At 43.9% G+C, this 27,311-nt stretch overlaps 2 protein-coding genes across 2 annotated transcripts; both read left to right on the top strand.

Annotated features, from left to right (window-relative positions):
- Nucleotides 1–1,496: 1,496 nt before the first annotated feature.
- On the top strand, nucleotides 1,497–2,462 carry LOC140128766 (olfactory receptor 11L1-like). The gene has a single exon (XM_072150467.1). The coding sequence runs from the start codon at nucleotides 1,497–1,499 to the stop codon at nucleotides 2,460–2,462; it is 966 nt and encodes a 321-aa protein (XP_072006568.1).
- Nucleotides 2,463–13,962: 11,500 nt separating this feature from the next.
- LOC140128765 (olfactory receptor 5P60-like) lies at nucleotides 13,963–15,950 on the top strand. Its single transcript, XM_072150466.1, has 2 exons — nucleotides 13,963–14,055; nucleotides 15,042–15,950. The coding sequence occupies exons 1-2, from the start codon at nucleotides 13,963–13,965 to the stop codon at nucleotides 15,948–15,950; spliced, it is 1,002 nt and encodes a 333-aa protein (XP_072006567.1).
- Nucleotides 15,951–27,311: the final 11,361 nt, after the last annotated feature.

The following is a 27,311-nucleotide window of genomic DNA, read 5'->3' as shown; positions in this document are numbered from 1 at the left end:
ACAATGCAAAACACGTCGTGCACATTCCCAAGTGTTCACATGTCTTTCATTCTAAACACAGATGGGATCAGGAGAAACTCTGACCCACACTGCTAGATTAGCTTGACGGCTACCATAGAGGGCATAAGCACTCAGAGTGCCTAGGGCAGCATCAACACTGGATAATATATTCTTACTGAGGAGAATATATATGATCGCTGCCTCCCCCAATATGGCCAGATATGGGATATGGCTCCTGATCTTGGCATCTAACTCTTTACCAAGTTACTTAGAGGTCTTGATCAGTGCAGTCTCCAACATCATCCACTGTAATAAATATGGTCCAGCTTAGGGCTGTCCAGCCTAAAGGTAAAATCTCTAATACTTATATAGTGTTAGTCAATCTGCCTCATTTATTTTAATTGTAAGATTCATTAACAGAAATGCATAAATACCAATTATAGGAATAAATCTACAGAATAAAAACGCTCCCCCCCGGGAGCCTTCTGGAAACCTCAGAGGCTGCTCAGACCTATATAAGGGGCTAGAGAAATCATCCTGTGCCTATGAGGGCAAATACTTGCTCTTGTGTAGGAGAAGACATGTCCCTGCCGACGTCTACTCTTCTACTCTGAAGATTTCTGGATTTCTCTTGTAAGTCAATGTATTTATGTAGTATGTGGAATAGAATTTCAAAATGTCAGAAAAAAATGTACTGCTTACACTGATTTATACTGACACCGAATAACAAAACATCAGATTTTAAATAAATCAAAGATAAAATCAGATAAAAACAGTATAAAAAAGAACAAATCAAAAATTCACTTTTTTAAAGAAAAATTACATTTAAAATCGGTGCAAAAATGGAAAAAACAAAGTTGAGCTTTTTTCCCAGTAGAAGTTTTTGGGAACATTAAACAACATTTGTATTATGTACTAAATATGTGCTTTATCTGTACAGTTATTATGCTATTTATTGGGTTTATTCATAGACTATTAGCAGAGTCTTGACATAACAGATTCCATGGAATTAGAAGGAACCTTTAGTAATTTGCATTTTTCTCTTTTGTTTGACTGTTTTCGTGGCAAAGGATTCCTCTTCTTCCTGTGATACGGGGACAGCAATCTGACTTGTTAAGCTGAGTCATCAATTAGAGGTGTAAATCTAAATAAAATAATGAACATTTTCCCCTTTGGGCCAGGTTTGACCACCTGTGAAGCCTCGGAGAACATATATTCATGCCATTAAAAACAATGGAGATGGAAGGGAATGGACACTCGAGGAGGTGTGGACAGAGATGACGTTTGTTCTTGTAATTCCCTATCCTGTCTTATAAAACCTCTACAATTTGTAAAATAGGTTTTGACCAGTGATATTTGTTATAAATCATATTCTGCTCCACTTAAAACCTCAATTCAATAAATCTTTATAGACAAAGACAATTCTAAAGAATCTGAACCTAAAATATTGTCGAGAAACAAGACAACTGACTGCGTCCTACTTAATCACTGTTATCATGGAGTATAGAAATGTAAGTCTGGTGAACGAAATATTTCTATTGGGGTTGCAGAATTTGGAGAATTTAAGGACATTCGTCTTTCTTCTGCTGCTGCTCATCTACTGTGTGACCATATGTGGAAACCTCTTGATCATTGTGGTGGTGTCCTCCAGCAGATCCCTCCACTCTCCCATGTACTTTCTTCTCACACAACTCTCCTTCTCCGATATCCTCCTCACCACCATCATCGTACCCAACATGCTCCGTGTAGTCTGGTCTGGAGGAAGTTATGTGCAACTTATGGGTTGTTTGGCTCAATATTATTTTTTTTCAGTCTGTGAAGCATTCGAAATTTTTCTCCTGACGGTGATGTCCTATGACCGGTATCAGGCCATCTGTAACCCTCTACATTACACCTCAGTCATTGACATCAAGTTCTGTCTAAAAGTCCTTCTCCTGAGCTGGATGATCATTTCTTGTATGATTTTGATGCTAGTTGTTCCTATGAGTCAATATCAGTTCTGTGAACCCAATGTTATTGACCATTTCTTCTGTGATATTGATCCCATCCTCGAACTTTCCTGCTCGGACACTTCTTTAGTGAAAATTGAGAGTATGGTACTGGTTATACCTCTAGTGTTGTGTCCATTTTCAGTGATTATCGTCTCCTATGTGTATATTATCTTCACTATACTGAAGATTTCCTCTGTTACCGGGAGGCAGAAGACCTTCTCCACCTGTAGCTCGCACCTAGCTGTAGTCGCTTTATATTATGGGTCAATCATTAGCATCTACTTATTTCCTAACACAGTGGTTGTAAGGAAAATTATGTCCTTGTTCTATACTGTTGTCACTCCTGTACTGAATCCTATCATATACAGTCTGAGTAACCGAGATATTAAAGAAGCTTTTAGAAAACTAATGAGCAAAGCTCCTAACGTCAAGACACGTCCTTCAAAAACGATAGATCAGGGGCCGATCTGATACAGACAACTACCTAAAATTCAAGTCAATAACTGGAATCAAAATCCCTTTGTATGGCCATTATATCATTGATTTATGGTCTGGTCGCTCATAAGCAAAAAATTATCAAAGCCAAAGGGACGGATATTTTATACGAGGGCATTTTACAAAGGACCTTTCATATTGACAAACATGGTTGGTGGAACATACCATTCTGCAGGGGCCGGCATCTAATACTATGTAACATGCTTGTTGCCTGCAGGAAATGCTCGTTGCTCTGGGGCTTTAGTTCTATAAAAGGCTTGCTGCAGAGGGTCACTAATGTTAAGCCACATTCAATACTGTGAATATCTTGCTCTTTGTATAGAGATTTTACACAACTCCTTCCCTCCTCGTCAATGTCTATCTCTCACTCTTCAGCTGTTGCCCACTCCAGTAAGTGTCAGGTTGGAACACAACGCAATGTAAGTGTGCCAGGAGTGTGCAGCAGCAGAATGCAGTGTAATCTTGGTAGCTGTATCATAGCGAGATCATGCTGAATGTACTGAAAGGCAACAGCTTCTTCTCATTTACTAAGGGTCGCGCTGCACCCTTAGCCCCCTTTTGGGGCTAAAATGGCTTGCACTGGTATTTTATAAGTGTGTGCACTGGGATTGCATCACACGCGACCCTTTTGTGGCGAAGCTGCGCTGCTTCCATGCGAGACAGATTAGGGGGCGGGCCGTCAGACAATCCAACTGATACGGACTGACCATGGTATTTTAACTTTTAAATTGTGTCCTATGTTTAAAATGCACCACAAAAAATATGGTGAACTTTGTCGGACCTGAGCAAGGAAGCAACACATTCATGATTGCAGGCGCACAATCTTAGTGAATGGTAGCACGGAGCATTATACATGGGCAATGCACTCATTCAGTGAACTCCGGTGACCATGTAAATGTGCCCGATTGTGAGCTAATTGTACAATGTCAGAGAAGATTTAACTAACACATGACCCTTCCCACCCTCCCCTCTCTAACATGACCCTTCCCACCTTCCCCTCTCTGACAGTAGAGAGGAACAGAATTGCCAGATAACGGAAGTGATATCTCAGTAATGGTGGGAGCTAGAAATAAAACCACGTGCAAGTCCAGTCAGACATCCACTTTAAGCCGCTTGTTTGTTTTTGGCTAATCTGCATGTATTCTGTCTTGTTTATCGTATAACTATTGCTACATTTTGTCCCACATTTATCAAAAGTAGTGCGGTCTGTACCACATGCAGTCTCTAATGCACAGGGTGCGGTAGGTTACTGAATACTGGTGCACGGTCTCCATGAATCCTGCGCCCCCTGGAATGCTCGATAAGTCTTACCAATTGTTTTTGTTGCATCTCTAACATAAAGCGTACAGCGCAATTCTTATGAGTCACAGTAATGAATGTGGTGCGTGGTCCGACCAAGCACCGGACGCCCCTTCATGTGCAGAATTTTGTAGTGCAGCGGAAACAGAGCAGCCGTGACATAAAACTAGCACAGACACTTTAATAAATGGGGGCACTGTAAAATACTGATGACACTGGGGGTTATTTATCATTTTCTCTTGTATTTTTATGAGGCTAATTTATTTTTTCTATACTTTTTGCTCAGTGTTTGTGGTTGCATTTATCATTTTGTTGCAGCATATATTATGACTGTGTCTTTGGAGCGGAGGTTTTTGGTGTGAATAACGCCTTTCGGACCGCACCCATTTTGGCTTTTCACGTTCTGCATTCTAAAAGTTCTAATTTTTATTTTTCAGCTTACAGAGTTGTATGGGGCTTGTTATCTGTGGGATGAGTTGTACGTAATAGTGGCACCAAATATTCAGAACAATGTACTGGGAAGCTGGAAAAAAATTCCAAATGAGGTTTTACAGCTTTCTCTGTGTGGTACAACTGACACATCCCTGTTATCCGTGCTGTGATCTCTGGTATTTGCCTTCAGTTATTGTCCAGGCAAAGGAATACTAATAAAGTTTTGCACAATGCAAATGGAAAGATGCAGCTACGTAACACACTTGTTTGTTGGCTTCTTTTTACGTGAGCTTAGGGGTGTAGTAATTCTGCATTAACACAAATTGCAACTATAAAAAGGCACAAGTAATAAATCTGTCTAAGAACAGCTCAGGTAATAGGCCACACCCACTTTTCTAGACATCATGTGAAATTGACGAGGTCAGCAATATTGCTGCCAAAGATTTTGGAAATAACTCTTAAATTAGGTGTAAAAACCATAGAAACCATTGAAGATTGTTCAACACTTGAAAATATTTTTGGGAAAAGCCTCTGCTGAGCCAGCCAGAACTCATTGATTGACACAGCAATTTATAACAGGAGTAGAGATGAGCGAGTATACTCGTCCGAGCTTGATGCTCGTTCGAGTATTAAGGTACTCGAAACGGCTCGTTGATCGGACGAGTATTTCCCACGCTCGAGATCGAGCATTTAATTAAAAAAACACAGTGAAGAACAATGAAGAATAGAATAAAAACAGTGAACACAGTGACCACAGGATCATTTAAGTGAAAAACACAGTGAAGAATAGATTACTGATGTTCGGCACATCTGCTTACCTGTCGGAAGATACGGCGGAACGGTGCAAACAAAATAGTATGTGAAGAACAATATATTTGTGTGAAGAACACATTGAAGAACACGGTGATCAGGACAGAGTCATCGGGGAACAGGAGAGAGACATCGGGGAACAGGACAGAGACACCGGGGAGCAGGACAGAGACATCGGGGAGCAGGACAGAGACATCGGGGAGCAGGACAGAGACACCGGGGAGCAGCACAGAGACACCGGGGAGCTGCACAGAGACATCGGGGAGCAGGACAGAGACATCGGGGAGCATCACAGAGACATCGGGGAGCAGCACAGAGACATCGGGGAGCAGCACAGAGACACCGGGGAGCTGCACAGAGACACCGTGGGAAGCGGCAGCAGCACGGAGACACCGTGGGAAGCGTCAGCAGCACGGAGACATGGGGCAGCGGCAGCACGGAGACATGGGGCAGCGGCAGTGGCAATAGATTGCAGATGTTTGCATACATCTGATCACTTATCAGAAGACATTCTTTTTCAATTAAATAACACATTTTATTCCTGAACCATGGTCCCTTTGAAAAATGCTCGAGTCTCCCATTGATTTCAATGGGGCTCGTTATTCGAGACGAGCACTCGAGCATCTGGAAAAGTTCGTCTCGAATAACGAGCACTCGAGCATTTTAGTGCTCGCTCATCTATAAACAGGAGCAATCAGACCCCTATGTATGAAGTACCCCAGGGGTACCCCAGGGGTCTAATATAGTAGTAAAAAACATGTTAGAGATCACATCTCAAAATGCTTGATCTACAGAATATAAAAGCGATTATGCCATGCTGTGAATGCAGTGAGGCAATTTCAGAATTGTCTCCTTTTTTGCCATTTGGCCACCCAAAAGTGATGAAAAGGTCATATACTGTAGGTCCCAAATTGATATGAATGAAAATGCCAGCTTGTCCTGCAAAACAACTTATACAATCTGTACACTTAAGCATGTAAAAGTTATGGGTGCTAACATCTGGCAATATTTTTAATACAAAAGAGTGAATTATTTTGTTAAATCTAGCAATGCAAAATAAAACCTACCGTATATAAATTGGGCATCTCCATGATTTCACTGACCCAAAGAGTAAAGGGCAGTTGTCATTTGGAGCGAGCAGTGAAAGCTGTAAAACAACAGAGGTCTCGATAAAAAATTAAGCTTTTTTTTAACAATTTCAACAATTTATTTTCAGCTTCCCAGAATGTGGCGTAACATTTTAAATGGTGACACTGGGAAGTACAATTTCTTAAGTCCTGCAGGGGTAAACATAGACGCTTAACAGAATTCCATCACATCGTGTCCCGCACGTAGACTGATTAAAGGGCCAGTAGAAATGTAATTCTTCATTACAGCGTATGTCCACAGAAATGTTAAATTAGTGGACTCTGTGACCATAATCCAGTGAGCCCCCACACATGGAATATTGACCACCTTAGAATAAATTAGGAATCAAATATGGCTGAGCATTCTGTCATTTAATCCCTTGTGAATGTGCTTATTTTCCAAGAAAATTATAATTTCTAAAGAAGACTTTACCTTCACACCTGTAATACCTGCTGGTAAAGGGTTAAAGTGTTACCTTCCACTGAGGCTCTGTTCCTTAAAGGAGATCTACCACCAGCATGAAGGACTGTGCACCAAGCACACTGACATACTAGTGTGCACCCCCTCTGGCAGGATCTGCTCTTATTTTAGATTCTTATGCTGTTTTTTTTTTTTTTTTAAAGTTTTTTAACACTACGCAAACAAGCCTGAGGGGCTCTGGGCTCCATAGGTGTTAATGGAGCCTAGGTTAATTGAGCCTGGAGCCCCATGGGCTCATTTGCATACTTTATAAAGCCTCTTTTTTTCTTAAAAACAAGGGCATAAGAAGTTAAAATAAGAACAGATCCTGCCAGAGGATGGTGCACACCAGTATGTCAGTGTGCTTGGTGTTCAGTCCTTCATCATGGTGGTAGATGTTCTTTAATTAAAGCCATTTTTCTGATATGCAAATGAGTAGACAAAGAGTCAATTCTGAAGAGAAGAGTCACGGTTTCTCCAGGGGACCAATCATCCCCGCCTCCTTCTTTTGATTGACAGCTCAGCTTCTCTTCAGATCTCAGCCTAAGCAGACAGGACATTTTCTCCCTGTCCTCTTCTTGTCCTGACCAGAATGCTGTCCCTTACACTGCATGGTGAATTTAGCAGTGAGCACTGCAGATCTTGTCACCAATTGGGCGGAGCCAACATAGACAAGGTCAGAAAAAATTTGAGGAGCGATTTTACTGGTGGGAGGAGACACATTTAAGCTTGGACAGCTGCACTGCACTTTTCAACAAATGCACAGTAGGGAGGGGGCTTGAGGGTTATTGTGCCTGTTCATGATGGCAGGTTCCCATAAACATACTTTATGGGAAGAGGATCACGTTGAAGCCGGAATGGGTACAGTTGTTGCAAATGCATTTCTAGGATTGAATAACAGAAACAAATGTATGAATTAAGGTTACAGAGGGATCTATAGTGGAGGATTAAGAAGTTCAGAAGGAATTGTGGTAAACAAATTACATTGAAGAGTGTAGAAAGGGTCACATTAAAGGCACTGTGTCCAGTCAACTACAACCGCTTTGTCCAGGATTTCCCTTCCTGGAGAGGAAGTATATACAATTCATCTAGAGTTTGACCTCTGGCCACAATGGGGCAGATTTACTTACCCGGCCCATTCGCAATCCAGCAGCGCGTTCTCTGCGGTGGATTCGGGTCCGGCCGGGATTTATTAAGGCAGTTCCTCTGACGTCCACCAGTTGGCCATGCTGCGCTGAAGAGCATAGGAACGCACTGGAATACACCAAGCCGGGCTGAGTGAAGGTAAGTGCAATTTTCGAGACACATTTTTTAAATGTGGCAGTTTTTCCGAATCCGTCGGGTTTTCATTCAGCCACGCCCCCTGATTTTGTTGCGTGCATGCCGGCGCCGATGCGCCACAATCCGATCGCGTGCGCCAAAATCCAGGGGAAAATCGTCGCAAATCGGAAATATTTGGGTAACACGTCGGGAAAACACGAATCAGGCCCTTAGTAAATGACCCCCAATGTGTTTAGGAAGAATTACAAAAGCTTCAATGTAACATCTCTAACATCTCATCTTTAGCTCCTGACTGTGGTTTAGTTTTTATAATTCTGTACTGCACTAATCTGAACACGACCTTATTTCACTCCCATTGACGTGCTGGAAACGAAGCCCACTGAGATGGTCATATGTGTAACAAGCAGCGGGTTGTGAACCCACTATGCTATCCAACTGGTTTGACTTTGGGACACACACTAAGGGCGTTATCCCTGGACCTCTCTGGTATTCACCCTTTTACAGGAATAGGTACTTTGCAGCAGACAGATCGCGAAGCCGCTACCTCTAGTGGTGGTCTCAATGTGGATAGCAGGTGGCTCCTGTGTTTCTGGATTGAAATCCAACAGCTCCACTTGTAGTCCAGGAATTTGACATAGAAGAAATTCTGGATACCTGTCTAGTCCAGAACTCTCTTGTTCATTGGAAGTGCTATGGTCTAGAGCAGTGGTGGCGAACCTATGACACGCGTGCCAGAGAGGGCACGCAGAGCCCTCTCTGTGGGCACGCGCGCCTATCCCTCAATTACTGCGGCAGGACTTACAGCAAATGTATCCCACGGACGGAGTGATGCTGGGAAACTGAGCTTCCTGCCCAGGTTATTCTGCAGGTTCCTGTATGCTAGCGCTGCTCTCTGCTCACAGCTTACATGAGCTTCAGCAGGCAGCAGCACGGAGCTGGCCACAGAGGTCAGAGGTTGTGTGTAGGAGGAGTTACTGACACTCACAGCGTCTCCTGCCTTATCTCTGCTCTCTTCCCACGTGCCATCAGCAAAGTACTGAAGATGTAGGACAGGAGTCTATGAGCTGAGCTGATCTGATCTGAGCTGGTGGGTGAACTTTCCATTTAGCCTCCTGTATCACCCGACCCCATAAACAGCCCTGATGCTTATTTATTCATTGCTGGAGCCCAATCCATAGCAGACAGTACATAGCCCTGAACTACTGTACTTATTGACACAGGACTGTACTCTGCATGGTGGGAAAAGCAGCAGTTCTTTGTAATTTATATACATAGGACTGTTGTCTCTCTTAGGAGTCCTAAGTAAACTATGGAGCAATAGATTCCAGCAGGCCTGTGTAAAATACAGAGTTGCATGCTGCAAAAGCCATTTAGTAACAGACTGCTGCATCTTATTGCACCATAATTTACACAGGACTTCTGTGGCTAGACAGCTTTCTTTCCTTACATAGAACTGCTGCCTCTTCCTCAGTGTTAAGCAGTCATTTGTAAAATGACACTTAACACAGGACTTTCTGCTTGACAAAAAAAAGAATCAGTCCTATGTAAGGAAAGAAAGTAGGCAGAATGCAGCAGTCCTGTGCATGGTAATAATTTCTGTCTGGTATCCCAGAATTTATGTAGTTATTTATTACTAGCAGGACTGCTGCAGATTTTCTAGCTATGTACTTTGACATAATTGGGGCGCATTCACATGTGCCGTTTGAATTGCATTTCTGTTTCGGGAGCCCCAAAGTGAAGATCCAAAGATTGGTCATTGGCCAATTACTGCCATTATCCCGGTACTTTACTAGCAGTGATGTGCTGTGGTTAGCTGCAGCGGTAAACACTGTGGGGGAAAAAGAGGATGCAATGCCAGATTATTTCCCTTTTATTGTACAAAAGCGTACAACCTTTTAAGCTGTGTTATTGTGTTTCTATACTTAAACCTATGTTTTCAGTATAAACTGCCTTATTGGCACTTTGCGATAAGTAGATAGGTTTTACGTTGCAGTTTGGGCACTCGTTCTCAAAAAGGTTCGCCATCACTGGTCTAGAGGAACGGACATTGGTCTCTGGCAAGGATCTCCAAGCTCTGTGTCTCCTCAAAATGCACCAATGAAAGTCGGGTGGTACGCTTAAGGGGTGGAGGTACTGTTACATTTTTGCCTGTTGAGATATGGCAGAAGGTATAGCAGAAGATGCTTTGCTGACAGTAGCTGTTCACTTATTTTGCATTTTGTCCCGCACTAGTCTGAATACTGCATTATTTCACACCTGGCTATGTTAATTGATTTCCACCACATCTGTCTCCTGTAGACTTTATTCTGGCCTGCAGATGGTTAGGTGAGGAAAAGCTAATTATCTGCTCACTTTCCAGTGCTTACTATAAGCCTACTGACCACTGATGGTCTCTTGATTCTGTACTGCATTGTCTTCTTGGTTGTTCTTCTGTGTTTGTTTTGTCCTATTTTGTTTCTGTATTTTTGCAGGAAGGGAGGGTTGATCAATCGTTGCCTACTGCCTAAGGAAGGATAAGCAATTAAGTAGGGACAGCTGGAAAGGTATAGGTGTAGGGTTCACTATTAGAGATGAGCGAGCACTAAAATGCTCGGGTGCTCGTTATTCGAGACAAACTTTTCCCGATGCTCGAGTGCTCGTGTCGAATAACGAGTCCATTGAAGTCAATGGGAGACCCGAGCATTTTTTTAATAAAACTGAACAGTAAAAGAACACAGTTCAAAAAAAAAAATCCAGATGTTTGCAGATGTTTTACTTGTAAGAACACATTGAAATAACACTATTCTTCACTTTGCAGGTGTGCGCGCGTGTCTCCCGCTAAGTTAGGAGATGTGCACGAACATCTGGAATGTGAAGAATATTGTTCTTTCAATGTGTTCTGCACTTAAATGTTCGTGTTTTCACTGTTTTTAATGTTTTAATTCTATTCTTCACATTGCAGGTGTGCGCGCGTGTCTTCCGATAGGTTCGGAGATACGCGCACACAGCTGCAAAGTGAAGAATAGAATTAAAACATTAAAAACAGCGAATACAGGACCATTTAAGTGCAGAACACATTGAAAGAACAATATTCTTCACATTCCAGATGTTCCGAACATCTCCGAACCTAGCGGGAGACACGTGCGCACACCTGCAAAGTGAAGAATAGTGTTATTTCAATGTGTTCTTACAAGTAAAACATATGGAAACATGTGTAATATTTTTTTTTACAATAAAAATACTTTTATTCAATTTATTTTATTAATTTACAGCTCGATCTCGAGCAGGGGAAATACTCGTCCGAGTAACGAGCCGGTCCGAGTATGCTAATACTCGACCGAGCAGTATACTCGGACGAGTATACTCGCTCATCTCTATTCTCTATCTTTGTCTGTCTTTACTATTGCCATATTATCGTCCATTACCAATTGGCAGCATTTTACTCTATACTTGAGAAACATGTTGGTCTACTGGCTTAGATGTGGACATCTTACTGGATAGGGTTAGGGGACAGTCTATTCTTTAGAAATGCTCCACTTTCCCCTTTCTTTCAATACTAAGGTCCTTTTCAGGCCACGTTCAAAATAAACCAATTTGTAAGGATTTTCTGTATACTTTATGGTATGTCACAGGTTGAGTCCTCTTTCCTCAAATTAACCTCTCCCTTGTTGACACTACCCATTCATATAATCATGGTAACTAAAGCCTCTAAATACAGCACATTTTTACCAAAATTATTCCATATTCATTAAAAAATCCATATATCAATAAAATTATATTGCATTGAATTGCAGAGAACCGAGGGGTCAGATCAAAACAGAGGTAGCAGTACACTACAACATCAGCTCAGTAGCAGAACATAGTAACATACATTTTTACATCTGAGCATTCCACACTCTATTTAGAGCCTCCAACTACAACATATTGGGGAACATTTACTTAACTGGTCCTGTCGCGATCCTGCGGTGCGCTGTCCGACGAGGATTCGGTCGCTTCTGCCCCAAGGTCCGCCGGAGTTCACCTGCTCCTTCCCAGTACATGTAAGTGCTTGATCTTGCGACAGAATTCTTTTCTTAAATTCCGCGGTTTATCCAAATCTGTCGTTGTCTGACGGCCATGCCCCCAATTTCTGTTCGCATGCAAACCGTCGCCAATGCTCTACAATCTGATCGCGTGCGCCCAAAACCCAGGGCAATTTGGTGCAAAAACGGAAATATACGGGAAACCCCACGAAAGTGCGGCGTTCAGACCCTTAGTAAATGTGCCCCATTGTTACTAAAATAAAAAGAAAGGACAAAGTCAACTGCCTGAAACTACCGCGGGATCTCTGGGCCCTTAAAAATAGCTCTGAAGAAGACAAAGATACCACTATACCAAATCTCATCTACTTGATTCTTCCTTTTACTTTTATCCTAACATTTTTTTTGAGCAATCTCCAGCAGGTGATTGTTGTGATTTGAAGTTTTTTTTATTTTTCAAAGATTATTTTATGACGGAATCGAAATTTCCAGGGATGTTATTGTAACCTTTTTAGAACAATCGTCAGAGGTTTAGCTCCTCCGTGCACTAAAACCTTTGCAAATTGGAACACAGGAGACACATGAGGTAATGGCAGAACCTCATCTCCCACAATCCCCTGCCTCCGCTGTGTCCTTATATTGGGCTTGTCTGCCTCCTAAGATTCTTACATTATAGAGCTGCTGCATAGGATTAGTGTTTATAGTTTTTTTTTTTTTTGATGTATGAATGAAGGGGAAAGTGATAATTGTTATAAATAGAACACAAAAGGAATATTATGGCAGGAGAATGGAAAAATCACAGGTAAGTACCGAGTCCTCGTGAGTTGTTCTTATGGCGTCATGTGTTTCAGCATTTCATTGCATTGAGGTTTAGGTTAGATTTTAATTCCTGAAGATGTGGACAGTGTTGTATCTCAATGTTAGAGGAAATGAGAGCAGAAAAGACTGGGAGAAGTCTCCGGGAGGAGAATAAGTATGAAAGAAGGTGATGTCAAGAGAAAAGGTCACATTTAACTCTTTTGGCCATTTTTGGACTTTTTTTTTGTAATGCTATAATATATCGAGGGTATTAAGAGATCATTTGCCTGTCACACATATCACTTCAAATTAGTTGAGACATTTTGATGTTTTCTTTTGTGTTTAGTTAAAAATTTGGCAAAAATTTCTAAAAATTCTTTATTTTCAAAGTTCAAATTCTTTTTAGGCAGAAATACGTAGCCTCCTAACAACTTCATTCCGCACATGTCTGCTTTATATTGGTTCAGGCTTTTTATGCCTCCTCTCTCTTTTCTAGGTTGTTAGTAGGTTCAGAATTTTAGGCGCAATTTCTCAATTTTTTTTGAAAATCGCCAAAACCCTTACTTAGAGGCACCTGCTCAGTTTTAAGTGACTTTGAGAGGCCTAAATAGCAGTAAAACAACGTATATACTTAAGTATAAGCCGATCCAAGTATAAGCAGAGACCCCTACGTTTAACACAAAAAACTGGGAAAACCTATTGACTCGAGTATAAGCCGAGGGTAGGAAATGCTTTGGTCACAACCCCCCCCCCAGTATATAGCCAGCCTGCTGTAGTATACACCCTGCCAGCCCCCTGTGGTATATAGTCAGCCCCCTGTAGTATATAGCCTGCCAGCCCCCCTTTAGTATACAGCCTGCCAGTCCTCTGTAGTATAAAGCCGGCCCGCCTCTGTAGTATACAGCCTGCGAGGCCCCTGTAGTATATAGCCTGCCAGCCACTGTAGCATATAGCCAGCCAGCCCCCTTTAGTATATAGCCTGCCAGCCCCTGTTGTATATAGCCTGCCAGCCCCTGTTGTATATAGCCTGCCAGCCACTGTGGCATATAGCCAGCCAGCCCCCTGTAGTATATAGACTGCCTGCCCTCTGTAGTATATAGCTTGCCTGCCCCTGTAGTATCTAGCCTGAAAAAAAAAACCTCACCTTCCGACGCCCCCACCCTGGCAGGTCCTCTTCAATCGATTGATGCTCCGGTATCTTCTCCGTGTCCCCGCGCGGTCTGTTGCAGTGATCGTGACGTCAGTTGCTCACTGAATCATACTGTGTGCCGATGCCAGTGTACATAGTAGAATGCCAGCGAGCGGCTGGAAAGATATCGGAGCATCGATTGATTGAAGAGGACCTGCCTGTAGGGCGTCAAAAGGTGAGTACACGGTTTGTATTTTTTTCTTGACTTTTGTATAAGCCGAGTTAGTGTTTTTCAGCACATTATTTGTGCTGAAAAACTTGGCTTTTACTCGAGTATATATGGTAGTAATATTTTTTTTTTGGATGAGATTCCCATTAAGGTACATGATTTAGGGGGATTTCTTGATGGTGGTTAAAAAAATCATTGACCCAGACCAGACAGTACAGACCTCTCCTTATAAAATGCCCCCTGAGATGAACATTGAATTATTATAATATGAATATATGATAATTTGGTGATGGGCCTTGTCATTGATTATTGTGATGTATTTATTGTCACTATGTATAATTCATGGCTTTAGATTTTACATTATACAAGTCTATAGACTTTTATCGCTATGAGATACAATGGGGCTCATTTACTAAGGGTCCGAATCGCGCACTTTCGTCGGGTTTCCCGATGATTTCCAATTTGCGCCAAATTGCCCTGGGATTATGCCACATCTGTGCCGGTTTTCACGCGATCACACGAAATCAGGGGCTGTGGCCATCGGACAACCCAACGAATTCGGAAAAACTGCAGAATTTAAAAAAGAATTTGTGTCTCAAGATCAGCACTTACATGCACTGGGACAAAGAAGGTGAACTCCGGCAGACCTTAGTGAATCCCGGCAGACTCGAATCAGCGCCAGACAATGCGCCGCGGGATCGCGACTGGACCGGGAAAGTAACTGAGCCCCATTATATTTCTATCTGTGAGCTAGAGGGAGAGTGTAGGCTCTCAGGATGGGATGAGTTACTGTGTGTTCAGAATGTTATATTTGATACATTTTGGCAAATATTAGAGATCTGGCCTCCAAATGTAGAATTCACCTCTCCAATCCTTGATGATTACAGAGATCACACATTAGGGTGATACAACCGTCCCTCTGGCAGCTCGTAGACTTTCACTTTTATGTCTAATCTCATTTATTTCACTTTCCTACTTTTTCTTACTTGTAGACCAATCTGACTGTCATCACAGGGTTTTATCTCTTAGGATTTCAAGGAAGTCAACTTCTCAGAAATGTTCTTTTCTTCATGTTTTTTATTCTCTTTGGTACAACAATATGTGGGAACCTCCTGATCATCACCCTGGTGTCCACTAGCAGGAACCTCCACACTCCCATGTACTTCTTCATCTCACAACTGTCCATCAGTGACATCTTGGTTTCCATAGATATTGTCCCCAATATGCTCCACATGCTACTGAATAATGGGGGGACCATGACTTTTGTTGGTTGTTTTGCTCAGTTTTTTTTCCTAAGTGCCTCGGGGGGCTTTGAGTGTTTCCTCCTGGCTGTGATGTCTTATGACCGATTCGTGGCCATCTGTAATCCGCTCCGTTATACTTCAATTGTAACAACTCAATTGTGCATCCAGTTGGTCTGTATTTGTTGGATGTTGGGGTTTGTCTGTTTGTTCATTCTCACCATTACACCATCACAGTTATATTTTTGTGGTGACAACATTATTGACCATTTTTTCTGTGACCTTGTTCCCGTTTTAGAACTTTCCTGCTCAAGTATCTTCATTGTTCAATTGGAGATGTACGTAATTGGTTTTCCAACTATAATAATCCCAACGACAATCATTGTGGTGTCTTATACTTATATTGTTATTACAGTATTAAGGATCCCATCCAGTACCGGGAGACAGAAAGCCTTCTCCACCTGTAGCTCCCACCTCATTGTGGTTAATTTTTTCTACTGGACTCTTTTCAGCGTTTATGTCATCCCAAAAAAAGGAAAAACAACCAAATTCATCTCCCTGCTATATACAGTGTTTACACCACTAATCAATCCCATTATATACAGTCTGAGGAATAAAGACATAAAGAAAGCCCTACAGGAGGTTCTTCATAGATATTGAGCTATGTGGGTGTTCCTGGAATAGCAGCTTATTACATCTCATACAGGACAGACAGCCCCGGGGCAACCCCCATTATGTCATAGGGAACCAATCACCTGATCAATGTGTGGAATTGGCTTTTCCTTATGTGATTGTCTGTAGTGATATAAAGGGTTAAATACACATAATATAGGGTCCCCCAATACCTGCTGCTAGAGCAGGAACACATAGCTAATACCTGGTCTAAGGAGACACTGGGGGTCATTTATCTTTAGTCAGGACATTTGTGCAGATATTTTTTCGGACTTGTTTGAATTATCTTAGAGGTTGATGTATCATAAAGCTGAGTCTGTGGGTCTTATGTTTATAAAAAGTCACACAAAATTTGCAGACTCTTCTGCAACCCCTTCTAAGCTTTTTCCTACGTCTGATCGGGACCAGAGTTTTGTTTTGTGTCCCCGCTTCCTCGGACGCGTGCATGCCGGCACTCTATGATTTAAAGGGCCAGCGCACCACTAATTGGCGCTGGCTATTCCCAGGAAACTGGTTTAAGCCTGACTCTCCCATCACACCCTGCCAGATCTTTGTGCCCCGTGCCTTAGAGAAAGCTGTGTCTGATGCCTTGTGCTGTGATTGAGATTTCCCGTTGTGACTCCGGTTCCGTACATGACTACGCTCCTCTGCTGTCTGCCCTGACCTGTTGCTACATCCCCGATTCTGATCCTGTGCTGCCCGTCCTGACCTCCTGCTTTTTAACCACAATATGCAACAAAATTGCAACTTTTTCATAGGTCCAGATCTGGATTGTCCTGACATTTGACGTACTATTACTGCATTACCGCAAAATGCAGTAATAGTACGTCATGCTTCTGGCGCCAGCTCCAGAACGGAGCCCGCTCCAGAAGCTGCGGGTGTCGGCTATATATTATAGCCGACACCCGCCTCTAACACCCACGATCGGAGATCTCTCCGATCGCGGGTGTTAACCCCTAACACACCTCGGTCATACTGACCGCGGCGTGTCAGTGGCATTTGACTGTAATCGGACCCCCCCGCGGCGCTTACCGGGGGGTTAAGTGTTTCCGATCACAGCCCCGGGACTGCCAGTGCCCGGAGCTGCGCAATCTCCTTCCGGGGAGCTGGCTGTGACACACTGAGCATGCGCAGCATCTGTATTACACTGTATTAGGTGAAGAATAGCTCGAACAAGTGATCAGTGGAAGTAAAGTAAAGAGAAAAAGTTAAAAACACAAAATAAACACACTTTTGAATAAAAAGAATTAATTAAATAAAGTTACAGTCCCCTAAACACAAACATTCCTTATACACATCTAATAAAGTAAAAAAAAAAACGGAAAATTACCAAAACCCCCCAGATATTTGGTATTGCCACGTCCGTAACAATCTTTACAATAAATCATTAACATTATTGGACCCGTACCGTGAACGCCGTAAAAAAAAAAACTGAAAAACTCGCCAAAAATGTAAATTTTCATAAAATCCCTAAACAAAAATGTTCCAAAAAGTGATCAAAAAAACGTTATGTGCACCAAAATGCTACCACTAAAAACGACAACTCAACACATAAAAAATGAGCCTTAAACCAACTTTGTCAACCCAAAAATATTAAAGTTACGTCTCCAAAACGATGGCGATGCAAAAACAAATGAGATTTTCTTTATATTTGTTTTTTTCCTGTAAAATTGTAAAATATATAAAAAAAACTATATAAATGAGGTATCACCGTAATTGTAGTGATCTATAGAATAAAAATATTATAGTATGTTTAGTGTACGGTGTACGACCCCCAAAATATACAAAAAAAAGAAACCCAAAATTGACAATTTTGTTTTCCTCCATACATTAAAGAGTTATAAAATCTCATCAAAAAGCTACAGACCAACTAAAATGAAGTATTTGTAAAGTGCATCTCATGTCGAAAAAAATTAGCCCTTATATGTCCAAATTGCCAAAAAAATAAAGATTGTATAGCCGTTATAATGTGACAATGCATAATCTGCTCTGAATGGTGCAGCTTCCCTTCGATGCCCTGGCGTGCGCCCACACAGCAGGTTACCACCACATATGGGGGATTGTTACACTCAAGAGAGATTGGCGATCAAATTTTGTGGAGTGTTTTGGTATTTTATCCACTGAGAATTTGTACATTTTATGAAAAACACATTCATTTAGCCCAAAAAAATTTCAAAATCACTTGGATATGTTAAAGCGTTCCAAAGTTATGAGTTAAGGGCTTAAAAATCTATAAGGCTCAACGTTGAAAAATTCTTGGGCGGCTCACTCAGGCTAACCCAGGTGAGTGGAGAAGTAGCAAATTTACAAATGTGCAAAAAAAGTTGCAAATATAATTAAAAAAAGAGAAAATTAGAGATGAGCGAACATGCTCGTCCGAGCTTGATGCTCGGTCGAGCATTAGGGTACTCGAGACGGCTCGTTGCTCGGACGAGTATTTCCCCTGCTCGAGATCGAGCATTTAATTAAAAAAAACACAGTGAAGAACAATGAAGAATAGAATAAAAACAGTGAACACAGGATCATTTAAGATAAAAACACAGTGCAGAACACAGTGCAGAATAGATTACAGATGTTCGGCACATCTGCTTACTTGTCGGAAGATACGCGCGGAACGGTGGGAACAAAATAGCATGTGAAGAACAATATATATGTGTGAAGAACACATTGCAGATGTATTTAAACATCTGCAATGTGTTCTTCACACACATATATATTGTTCTTCACATGCTATTTTGTTCGCGCCGTTCCGCGCGTATCTCCCGACAAGTAAGCAGATGTGCCGAACATCTGTAATATATTCTGCACTGTGTTCTGCACTGTGTTTTTATCTTAAATGATCCTGTGTTCACTGTGTTCACTGTGTTCACTGTTTTTATTCTATTCTTCACTGTTCTTTACATCTGCTAACTTGTCGGGAGATAATATACGTGCGGAACAGTGAAGAATAGATCGCAGATGTTTGCAAATTATCAGAAGACATTATTTTTCAATTAAATAACACATTTTATTCCTGAACCATGGTCCCTTTGAAAAATGCTCGGGTCTCCCATTGACTTCAATGGGGCTCGTTACTCGAAACGAGCACTCGAGCATCTGGAAATGTTCGGCTCGAGTAACGAGCACCCGAGCATTTTAGTGCTCGCTCATCTCTAGAGAAAATCTTTAGATAAATTGCAGTGTGTTATTAAGGGAGAAGGCTCAGAGGCTAACACCCATCTTTTACAGCTGCATTCAGTGTTGTCCACTTTTCAATAAATCTCCCCCATTAGAAATGTCCCTGCATGTGCAGTATTTCTACTTGTGTCTTTACCTCGGTTCATAGCCTCAGCTTTCCCTATACTCTGCATGTACACTGTATACACAACTTCCTTTCTCTCTCTGCTCCAGTCCATCCTCACTCAGTATCTCCTTCCCCTCTCCTGCGTCTGTCAGATAAGAAACTGTGAGACAGACAGAGTGGGAGTATTATGAATCACTATCTCCTATTCAACAGAGCTCAGACATGTAAACAAAGAAGCACAAGAGTCTGCAGACAGTACAAAAGTAAGTATCAGGAATTCTGATTCACTTGGATATTCAGGGATTATTATTAAGACAGTAAAGGCACATGGCAATTTATGTAAAAGACTGACCAACCCCTTTAATCTGCTGTAATGGACAAAGTCATCTAGAGCTGAAGCACTCTGGCTGCATGTATATACCCTGCTCACAGATTCATTGCTAGTTATTTTTCCTGGTCAGCTCTATTTTCTGTACTACTTTCTGTACTTCTGCTTATCTGATTTTTGGTTATTGTTCTGTGACTATCCTTTGGTGTATTCTGTGCTGTGAAGGAACCCATGATGTTCTGGACCCCTTAAGGTCACTTAGTTATCCTTTTATTGACATTCCCAGAATGCACAGGTTCTGAGAGGTACAGGAAGTGATTTAAAGTTGCCCACACAGCTGCCACCAGTTCTCCTTTAATATAAGCCCAGTCCGTAACAGGATTATATAGGGTGAGGAACCAACCCGGTAGCATGTATATAAGCGAGACTCGGACGTGGGGATTCGTGGATCAAGATAAAAGAGAAAAGCAGATTAGATTTTATATTTAATTGCCTTAAGGACACACTAGACAAAACAATATATACAGTAGAGATATATACAGTTACACAGACTACAAAATATAAGGTAGCACTACAAGTAACAGCAGTTCAGTAAGTTTGTTACCCTGTGTGTGGCCTAATGGAACCGGTAAGTCCACACCTTAAGATCCTTCTCTGCTCTTGATGTTAAAATGGTTCCCAGACAAAAGACAATGCGGCCTTAGTGCCAATGGTGCCTGATAATTATCATTTGCAGTCACACTTCTGCCCACCCAACAGGAGGGGTCATGGGTCCTTCCTACCTGGTATTACAACCAGAGCCCTGGAGAAGCCATAGCTTCTCAAGGGGAAGTTGTAGGGTCATGGTTCTGGTATCATTGGATCCGGGTGAATCCCTGGCTGGCATTGATCCCAAACCTGACCCATTTGCTACGGTCCTATTCAGAGATATTGATATCTCTGGACCCAAAGGTGCTAGAGTCCCGGAAATTGGACCACTGTGATCTCCTGAAGATAACATTTCAAAAATGCATTTGTCCTTGGGATGAGATGAACCATAACTCCATAACTGCAACTATTCAACCTATTGGTTTAAGAGTTTTTATGGCACTTTGTCTTTTTGAAAATTGGGGTGGGGGATGCATGGAGACGATTCAGCTGCAGAAGTCCTTTAAAGCTACACCTCCTGGATTGATCATAAACAATCTCACTCAATTAAGCCAATTAAGCTGAGTCTGGGGGAAAGTGGGGAGCTTGAGCAGGATAAGGCCCCCTCCCCCTAGTCACATTTATCACATGTGCCTTATATGCTATGTCAGTTGTGACCCGGATTGTTTACCCAGATTTATATTGGCCCAGATTTATTAATGCCCCTGTGATCGTTTCTGTCTGACTTTGCACATTCATTTCAGTGCAAACTGCTTTTAATAAGTATTTAAAAAGTGTCTGAGAAACATTTGTGTTGCGGCTGCACTAATCTGCACTGAAAGGGTGTTCCGGGGCACAGTTGGACTGTGCGACACATTTACTGTGTCGCGTGCATTATGTTAAAGGAGCACCAAAAAAAGTTGATTCACTATCAGAGCAGTGCAGGGGGTGCAAAACCTGGAAGTGGGCAGCGCCAATCAGCGGCTCGCTGGCCCTTTAAATCTGTGAGTGCTGGCCTGCGTGCGCCCTAGGGACCAGGGACGTGCGCTCTGGCCAGCTGGGATGGGAGCAGGAACGCGGATAGGTAAGTGAGCTCGGACGCCGCCACGGAGAGGGGCAGGTGTGTGCCTGCGAACCGGTACATGGATCGCAGGGACACCCATGACTGCAACAACACAATCAGACAAAACCATTGGAGCGAGTGCCCTGCACGCCAGAGCCTACAATCTAAGAGGATGAAGAGGTGACACAAGAGGTGACCTACTCCATGGGGATAAAATAAATAACTAGATAATGCTGAATCAGTCACCAGTGGCCATTGACATGTACTGAAACCAGGGTGCATCAGTCCACAGAGAAACCTGTTAAGAATTGGAGAAAAGAAAGTGTAAGTTACTTGCAGTTGGGGAATGTGATGGATCTGCCTGAAAAAATGGGTTTTTAGAAAACGTGTGAAAGTTTGGTAGTCGAATAGATAGATTGAGGTAGTTTTGTTGGTTTTTTTTAACTAAGAATTTAATTAATAAATATAAATTGTATCAGGCCACCGTGAGATCACGTGACCCAACTGCTATCAGGCCACCGTGAGATCACATAACCACTTATTGTCCAGTCTCAAGAAAGGGATGCTGATTAGAGATGAGCGAACATGCTCGTCCGAGCTTGATGCTCGGTCGAGCATTAGCGTACTCGAAACTGCTCGTTGCTCAGACGAATACTTCGCCCGCTCGAGAAAATGGCAGCTCCCGCCGTTTTGCTTTTTGGCGGCCAGAAACAGAGCCAATCACAAGCCAGGAGACTCTGCACTCCACCCAGCATGACGTGGTACCCTTACACGTCGATAGCAGTGGTTGGCTGGCCAGATCAGGTGACCCTGGGATAGACTAGCCGCTGCCCGCGCTGCTCGGATCATTCTGTGTCTGGATGCCGCTAGGGAGAGAGCTGCTGCTGGTCAGGGAAAGCGCTAGTGTTCTATTAGCTTACTGTTAGGCAGGAGTGATTCTCCAAGAACCCAACAGCCCTTCTTAGGGCTACAATAACGTTCTACTTTTTTTTTTTTATTTGCAGCTAGTACCATATTGTGAGGAATTAGCAGGGGGACTTGCTACCGTTGTGTTTAGCTCTTAGTGGCACACATATCCACCTCAAACACCAAAGTGGGAAAATTTATTAGGGGTTTGATTTCAATTAGGCACAGTCTGCCATTTTTCCTTTTTTATTTTACGTTTATTTTGTTTCATAACTCTGCGTCATCTCATCTGGCATAGTAGTGTGCTTTCATACTTGGCTAGAAAATAGCCATAGGAGAATCTAAACGGCTTACTTACGCCTACAGTAGCGTTATATATATTTGATTTCTGGTTGATCTGCTGGTGGCTGTACTTGCTGCAGTGCATCTACTAGCCAATTGTGAGCAATTTGTAGTGAGACTTGCGACCGGTGTGTTTTGCGCTTAGTGACGCACATATCCATTGCAAAGACCGAAGTGGGAAAATTTCGTAGGGGTTGGATTTCAATTAGGCACAGTCTGCCATTTTTCCTTTTTTATTTTACGTTTATTTTGTTTCATAACTCTGCGTCATCTCATCTGGCATAGTAGTGTGCTTTCATACTTGGCTAGAAAATAGCCATAGCAATAGGATAGCATCGTTTGGTTTTAAAAACTCAAAAACACAAAAAAAAACAAAAAACACAAAAAAAAGTTAAAAAAAAATTAAAGTTATAACTCTCATTTTAAAAATGTTTAACCCGAGGGCTAGGGGTAGAGGACGAGGGCGGGGACGTGGGCGTCCAACTACTGCAGGGGTCAGAGGCCGTGGTCCTGGCCGGGGTGAGACACCACCTGCTTATGAGGGAGCAGGGGAACGCCGCAGAGCTACACTCCCTAGGTTCATGTCTGAAGTTACTGGGAACAGGTGATGTCGTGGATTGCCGACAATGCTTCAAGCAATTTGTCCACCAGTCAGTCTTCCACGCAGTCCACCCATGTCACCGAAATCGCCACTCCTCCAGCTCCTGCACCTCAGCCTCCTTACCCCCAGTCTGCCCCCTCCCAGGAAAATTTGGCATTTGAACCGGCATACTCTGAGGAACTGTTTTCTGGACCCTTCCCACAGTCACAAACCACTTGTCCGGTTGCTGCTGAGCAATTTTCCGATGCCCAGGTTTTCCACCAGTCACAGTCTGTGGGTGATGATGACCTTCTTGACGTAGTGGAAGTGTGTAAAAAGGTGTCCGACGATGAGGAGACACGGTTGTCAGACAGTGGGGAAGTTGTTGTCAGGGCAGGAAGTCCGAGGGGGGAGCAGACTGAGGGATCGGAGGATGATGAGGTGACAGACCCAAGCTGGGTTGATAGGCCGGGTGAACACAGTGCTTCTGAGACGGAGGAGAGTCCTCGACCAGAACAGGTTGGAAGAGGCAGTGGTGGGGCCAGATGGAGAGGCAGGGCCAGAGCTGGTGCATCAGCGCCAAATGTGTCAACTAGTGAAGCTCCCGTGGCGAGGGCTCTTGCGGCGAGGGCTAGATTTTCAGAAGTCTGGAGGTTCTTTAAGGAAACACCGGATGACCGACGGACTGTGGTGTGCAACATTTGCCAAACCAGGATCAGCAGGGGTTCCACCACTACTAGCTTAACTACCACCAGTATGCGCAGGCATATGAATGCTAAACACCCCACTCAGTGGCAACAAGCCCGTTCACCTCCGGCCGTGCACACCACTGCTCCTTCCCCTGTGTCAGCTGATAGTCAGCCCCCTGCCCAGGACCCTGCCACAAAAACCCCATCGTCGCCTCCACGATCCTCCATAGCATCCACCAGCGTTCAGCTCTCCATACCCCAGACGCTGGAGCGGAAACGCAAATATAGTGCAACCCACCCGCACGCCCAAGCTCTTAATGTCCACATCTCCAGATTGCTTAGCCTGGAGATGCTGCCCTATAGGCTAGTAGAGACCGAGGCCTTTCGCAACCTCATGGCGGCGGCCGCCCCTCGGTATTCGGTCCCCAGCCGCCACTACTTTTCCCGGTGTGCCGTCCCAGCCCTGCACCAGCACGTGTCAGACAACATCACCCGTGCCCTGACCAACGCCGTTTCTGACAAGGTCCACCTGACCACGGACACGTGGACGAGTGCTGCCGGGCAGGGCCACTATATATCGCTGACGGCACATTGGGTTAACTTGGTGGAGGCTGGGACCGAGTCTGACCCTGGGGCTGGTCATATACTGCCGACGCCGAGGATTGCGGGGCCTACCTCGGTCCAGGTGTTTCAGGCCTACTATGCCTCCTCCTCTTCCCACCCCTCCTCCACCTCCTCCTCCGAACTACCATCCGTGGGCACGGCGCCATCAGTCGGTAGCTCTAGGCACAGCAGCAGTGCCGTCGCTAAGCGACAGCAGGCGGTGCTCAAACTGCTGAGCCTAGGCGATAAAAGGCACACCGCCCAAGAGCTATTACAGGGCATCACGGCGCAGACTGATCTGTGGCTGGCACCGCTGAACCTGAAGCCAGGCATGGTTGTGTGTGACAACGGCCGTAACCTGGTGGCGGCTCTGCAACTCGGCAGACTGACACATGTGCCATGCCTGGCCCATGTGTTAAATCTGATAGTTCAGCGTTTCCTCAAGACATACCCCAATTTGTCAGATTTGCTCACGAAGGTGCGCCGCATCTGTGCGCATTTCAGGAAGTCCAGCACAGATGCTGCCACTCTCAGGGCAGCGCAGCGCCGCCTCCAACTGCCCGCTCACTGACTGTTGTGCGACGTGCCCACGAGGTGGAATTCAACACTGACCATGTTATCCAGAGTTTACCAGCAGCGCCGAGCGATTGTACACTGCCAGATGTCAACTTCCACCAGAACTGGTAGTCAGGTCAGTCAGCTTCCTCAAGTCTACAATGAGGAGTGGACGTGGATGTCTGATATCTGTCAGGTGCTGAGTAACTTTGAGGAGTCAACACAGATGGTCAGTGGCGATGCCGCCATTATCAGCCTCACCATCCCGCTGCTTGGCCTGTTGAAAAACTCTCTGATCAGCATGAAGTCGGAAGCTTTGCGCTCGTCACAAGAGACGGGGGAAGAAGATTCCCTTGTTGATAGCCAAAGCACCCTTAGGTCTGTTTCTCAGTGCATATCGGAGGAGGTGGAGGTGGAGGAGGATGAGGAGGAAGAGGAGGAGAATGTTGGCGAGACACAAGAGGGGACCATTGTTGAGTCCTTCACTGTTCAGCGTGTATGGGCAGAAGAAGAGGAGTTGGAGGAGTTGGAGGAGGAGGAAATGGACAGTCAGGCCAGTGAGGGGAGTGAATACTTACGCGTTGGTACTCTGGCGCATATGGCAGATTTCATGCTAGGCTGCCTATCCCGTGACCCTCGCGTTCAAAGAATTTATTCCAGCACCGATTACTGGATGTTCACTCTCCTGGACCCACGGTACAAGCAAAATCTTTCCACTCTCATCCCTGCAGAGGAAAGGAGTGTGAGAATGCATGAATACCAGCAGGCCCTGGTGCACAAGCTGAAACAGTATTTCCCTTCTGACAGCGCTAGCGGCAGAGGGCGTAGTTCTGCGGGACAAGTAGCGAGGGAGAGTAGGCGAGCAGGCAGCTTGTCCAGCACTGGCAAGGGTACGCTTTACAAGGCTTTTGCCAGCTTTATGTCACCCCAGCAAGACACTGTCACCTGTCCCCAGTCTCGGCAGAGTAGGGCTGATCTTTACAGAAAGATGGTGAGGGAGTACGTAGCTGACCATACCATCGTCCTAAATGATCACACAGCTCCCTACAACTACTGGGTTTCAAAGCTGGACATGTGGCACGAACTGGCGCTGTACGCCTTGGAGGTTCTTGCCTGCCCTGCCGCTAGCGTCTTGTCCGAGCGGGTTTTCAGTGCAGCTGGTGGCATCATCACCGATAAGCGTACACGCCTGTCGACTGACAGCGCTGACAGGCTGACGCTTATTAAGATGAATAAAGCCTGGATTTCTCATAATTTCCAATCTCCACCAGGTGAAGGAAGCTCAACCTGAATAATTGATCCACTCCTCCTCCTCCTCATTTTCCTCCTTCTCCTCCTCTTTGTACAGTAAAGCAGAGGAAACTGGCTATTTTTTGACAGGGCCCACTGGCTCTAGCTATAGTACTTTATGCATTTAATTTTTCTGGAGGGCCACCGACCCGGTCCTCTGTTTTAAACAATTTTTGGGAGTGCCACATACAGGCACTCAATCTATTCAATTTTTCTGGAGGGCCACCGACCCGTTCCTCTGTTTTAAACAATTTTTGGGAGTGCCACATACAGGCACTCAATCTATTCAATTTTTCTGGAGGGCCACCTACCTGCTCCTCTGGTTTGAAAACTTTTTGGGACTGCCACATACAGGCACTCAATCGATTCTATTTTTCTGGAGGGCCACCTACCTGCTCCTCTGGTTTGAAAACTTTTTGGGACTGCCACATACAGGCACTCAATCTATTCTATTTTTCTGGAGGGCCACCTACCTGCTCCTCTGGTTTGAAAACTTTTTGGGACTGCCACATACAGGCACTCAATCTATTCAATTTTTCTGGAGGGCCACCTACCTGCTCCTCTGGTTTGAAAAATTTTTGGGACTGCCACATACAGGCACTATCCAAATTAAATTGTCTCCATAGCAGCCTCCACACGTTGTCTCCATTGCTACCTCCAAAAGTCGTCCATATAGCTGCCTCCATACATCGTCCCTTTATCAAACGAGGTGTGTCAGGCAGAAATTTGGGTTGTTTTCATGGATTCCACATCAAAGTTGTTAACTTTGTCGCCACCCAGCTGTGTTATCCACAAAATATACTAATAAACTTTTATCATTTACCAATATTATTTCAGCGCTTCTTGCGCATCTGTTTACATTCCCCTCACCCGCCATATCCCAAACTTATAAGAACGCTACTACACTTGATCTTATACAAAAAGGTCTTAGAAGTGCTGTTTGGGGAGTAGCCTAGAGACAGGGGCTTGGATTGGCGAAAGCTCGCCTGGCTGCAGAGCGCCAGCTCCATCCCAAGATCCAACTAACATAGTTTTAACTGCAGCACCTTTAATCTACTACTAGTTCACTGCCTCCATAATAGT

The sequence above is a fragment of the Engystomops pustulosus genome, chromosome 4 (assembly GCF_040894005.1).
Source record: "Engystomops pustulosus chromosome 4, aEngPut4.maternal, whole genome shotgun sequence".
NCBI classification, from domain to species: Eukaryota; Metazoa; Chordata; class Amphibia; order Anura; family Leptodactylidae; genus Engystomops; species Engystomops pustulosus.
The sequence above is the reverse complement of the archived record's forward strand: the minus strand, read 5'-3'. Positions and strand labels throughout refer to the sequence as shown.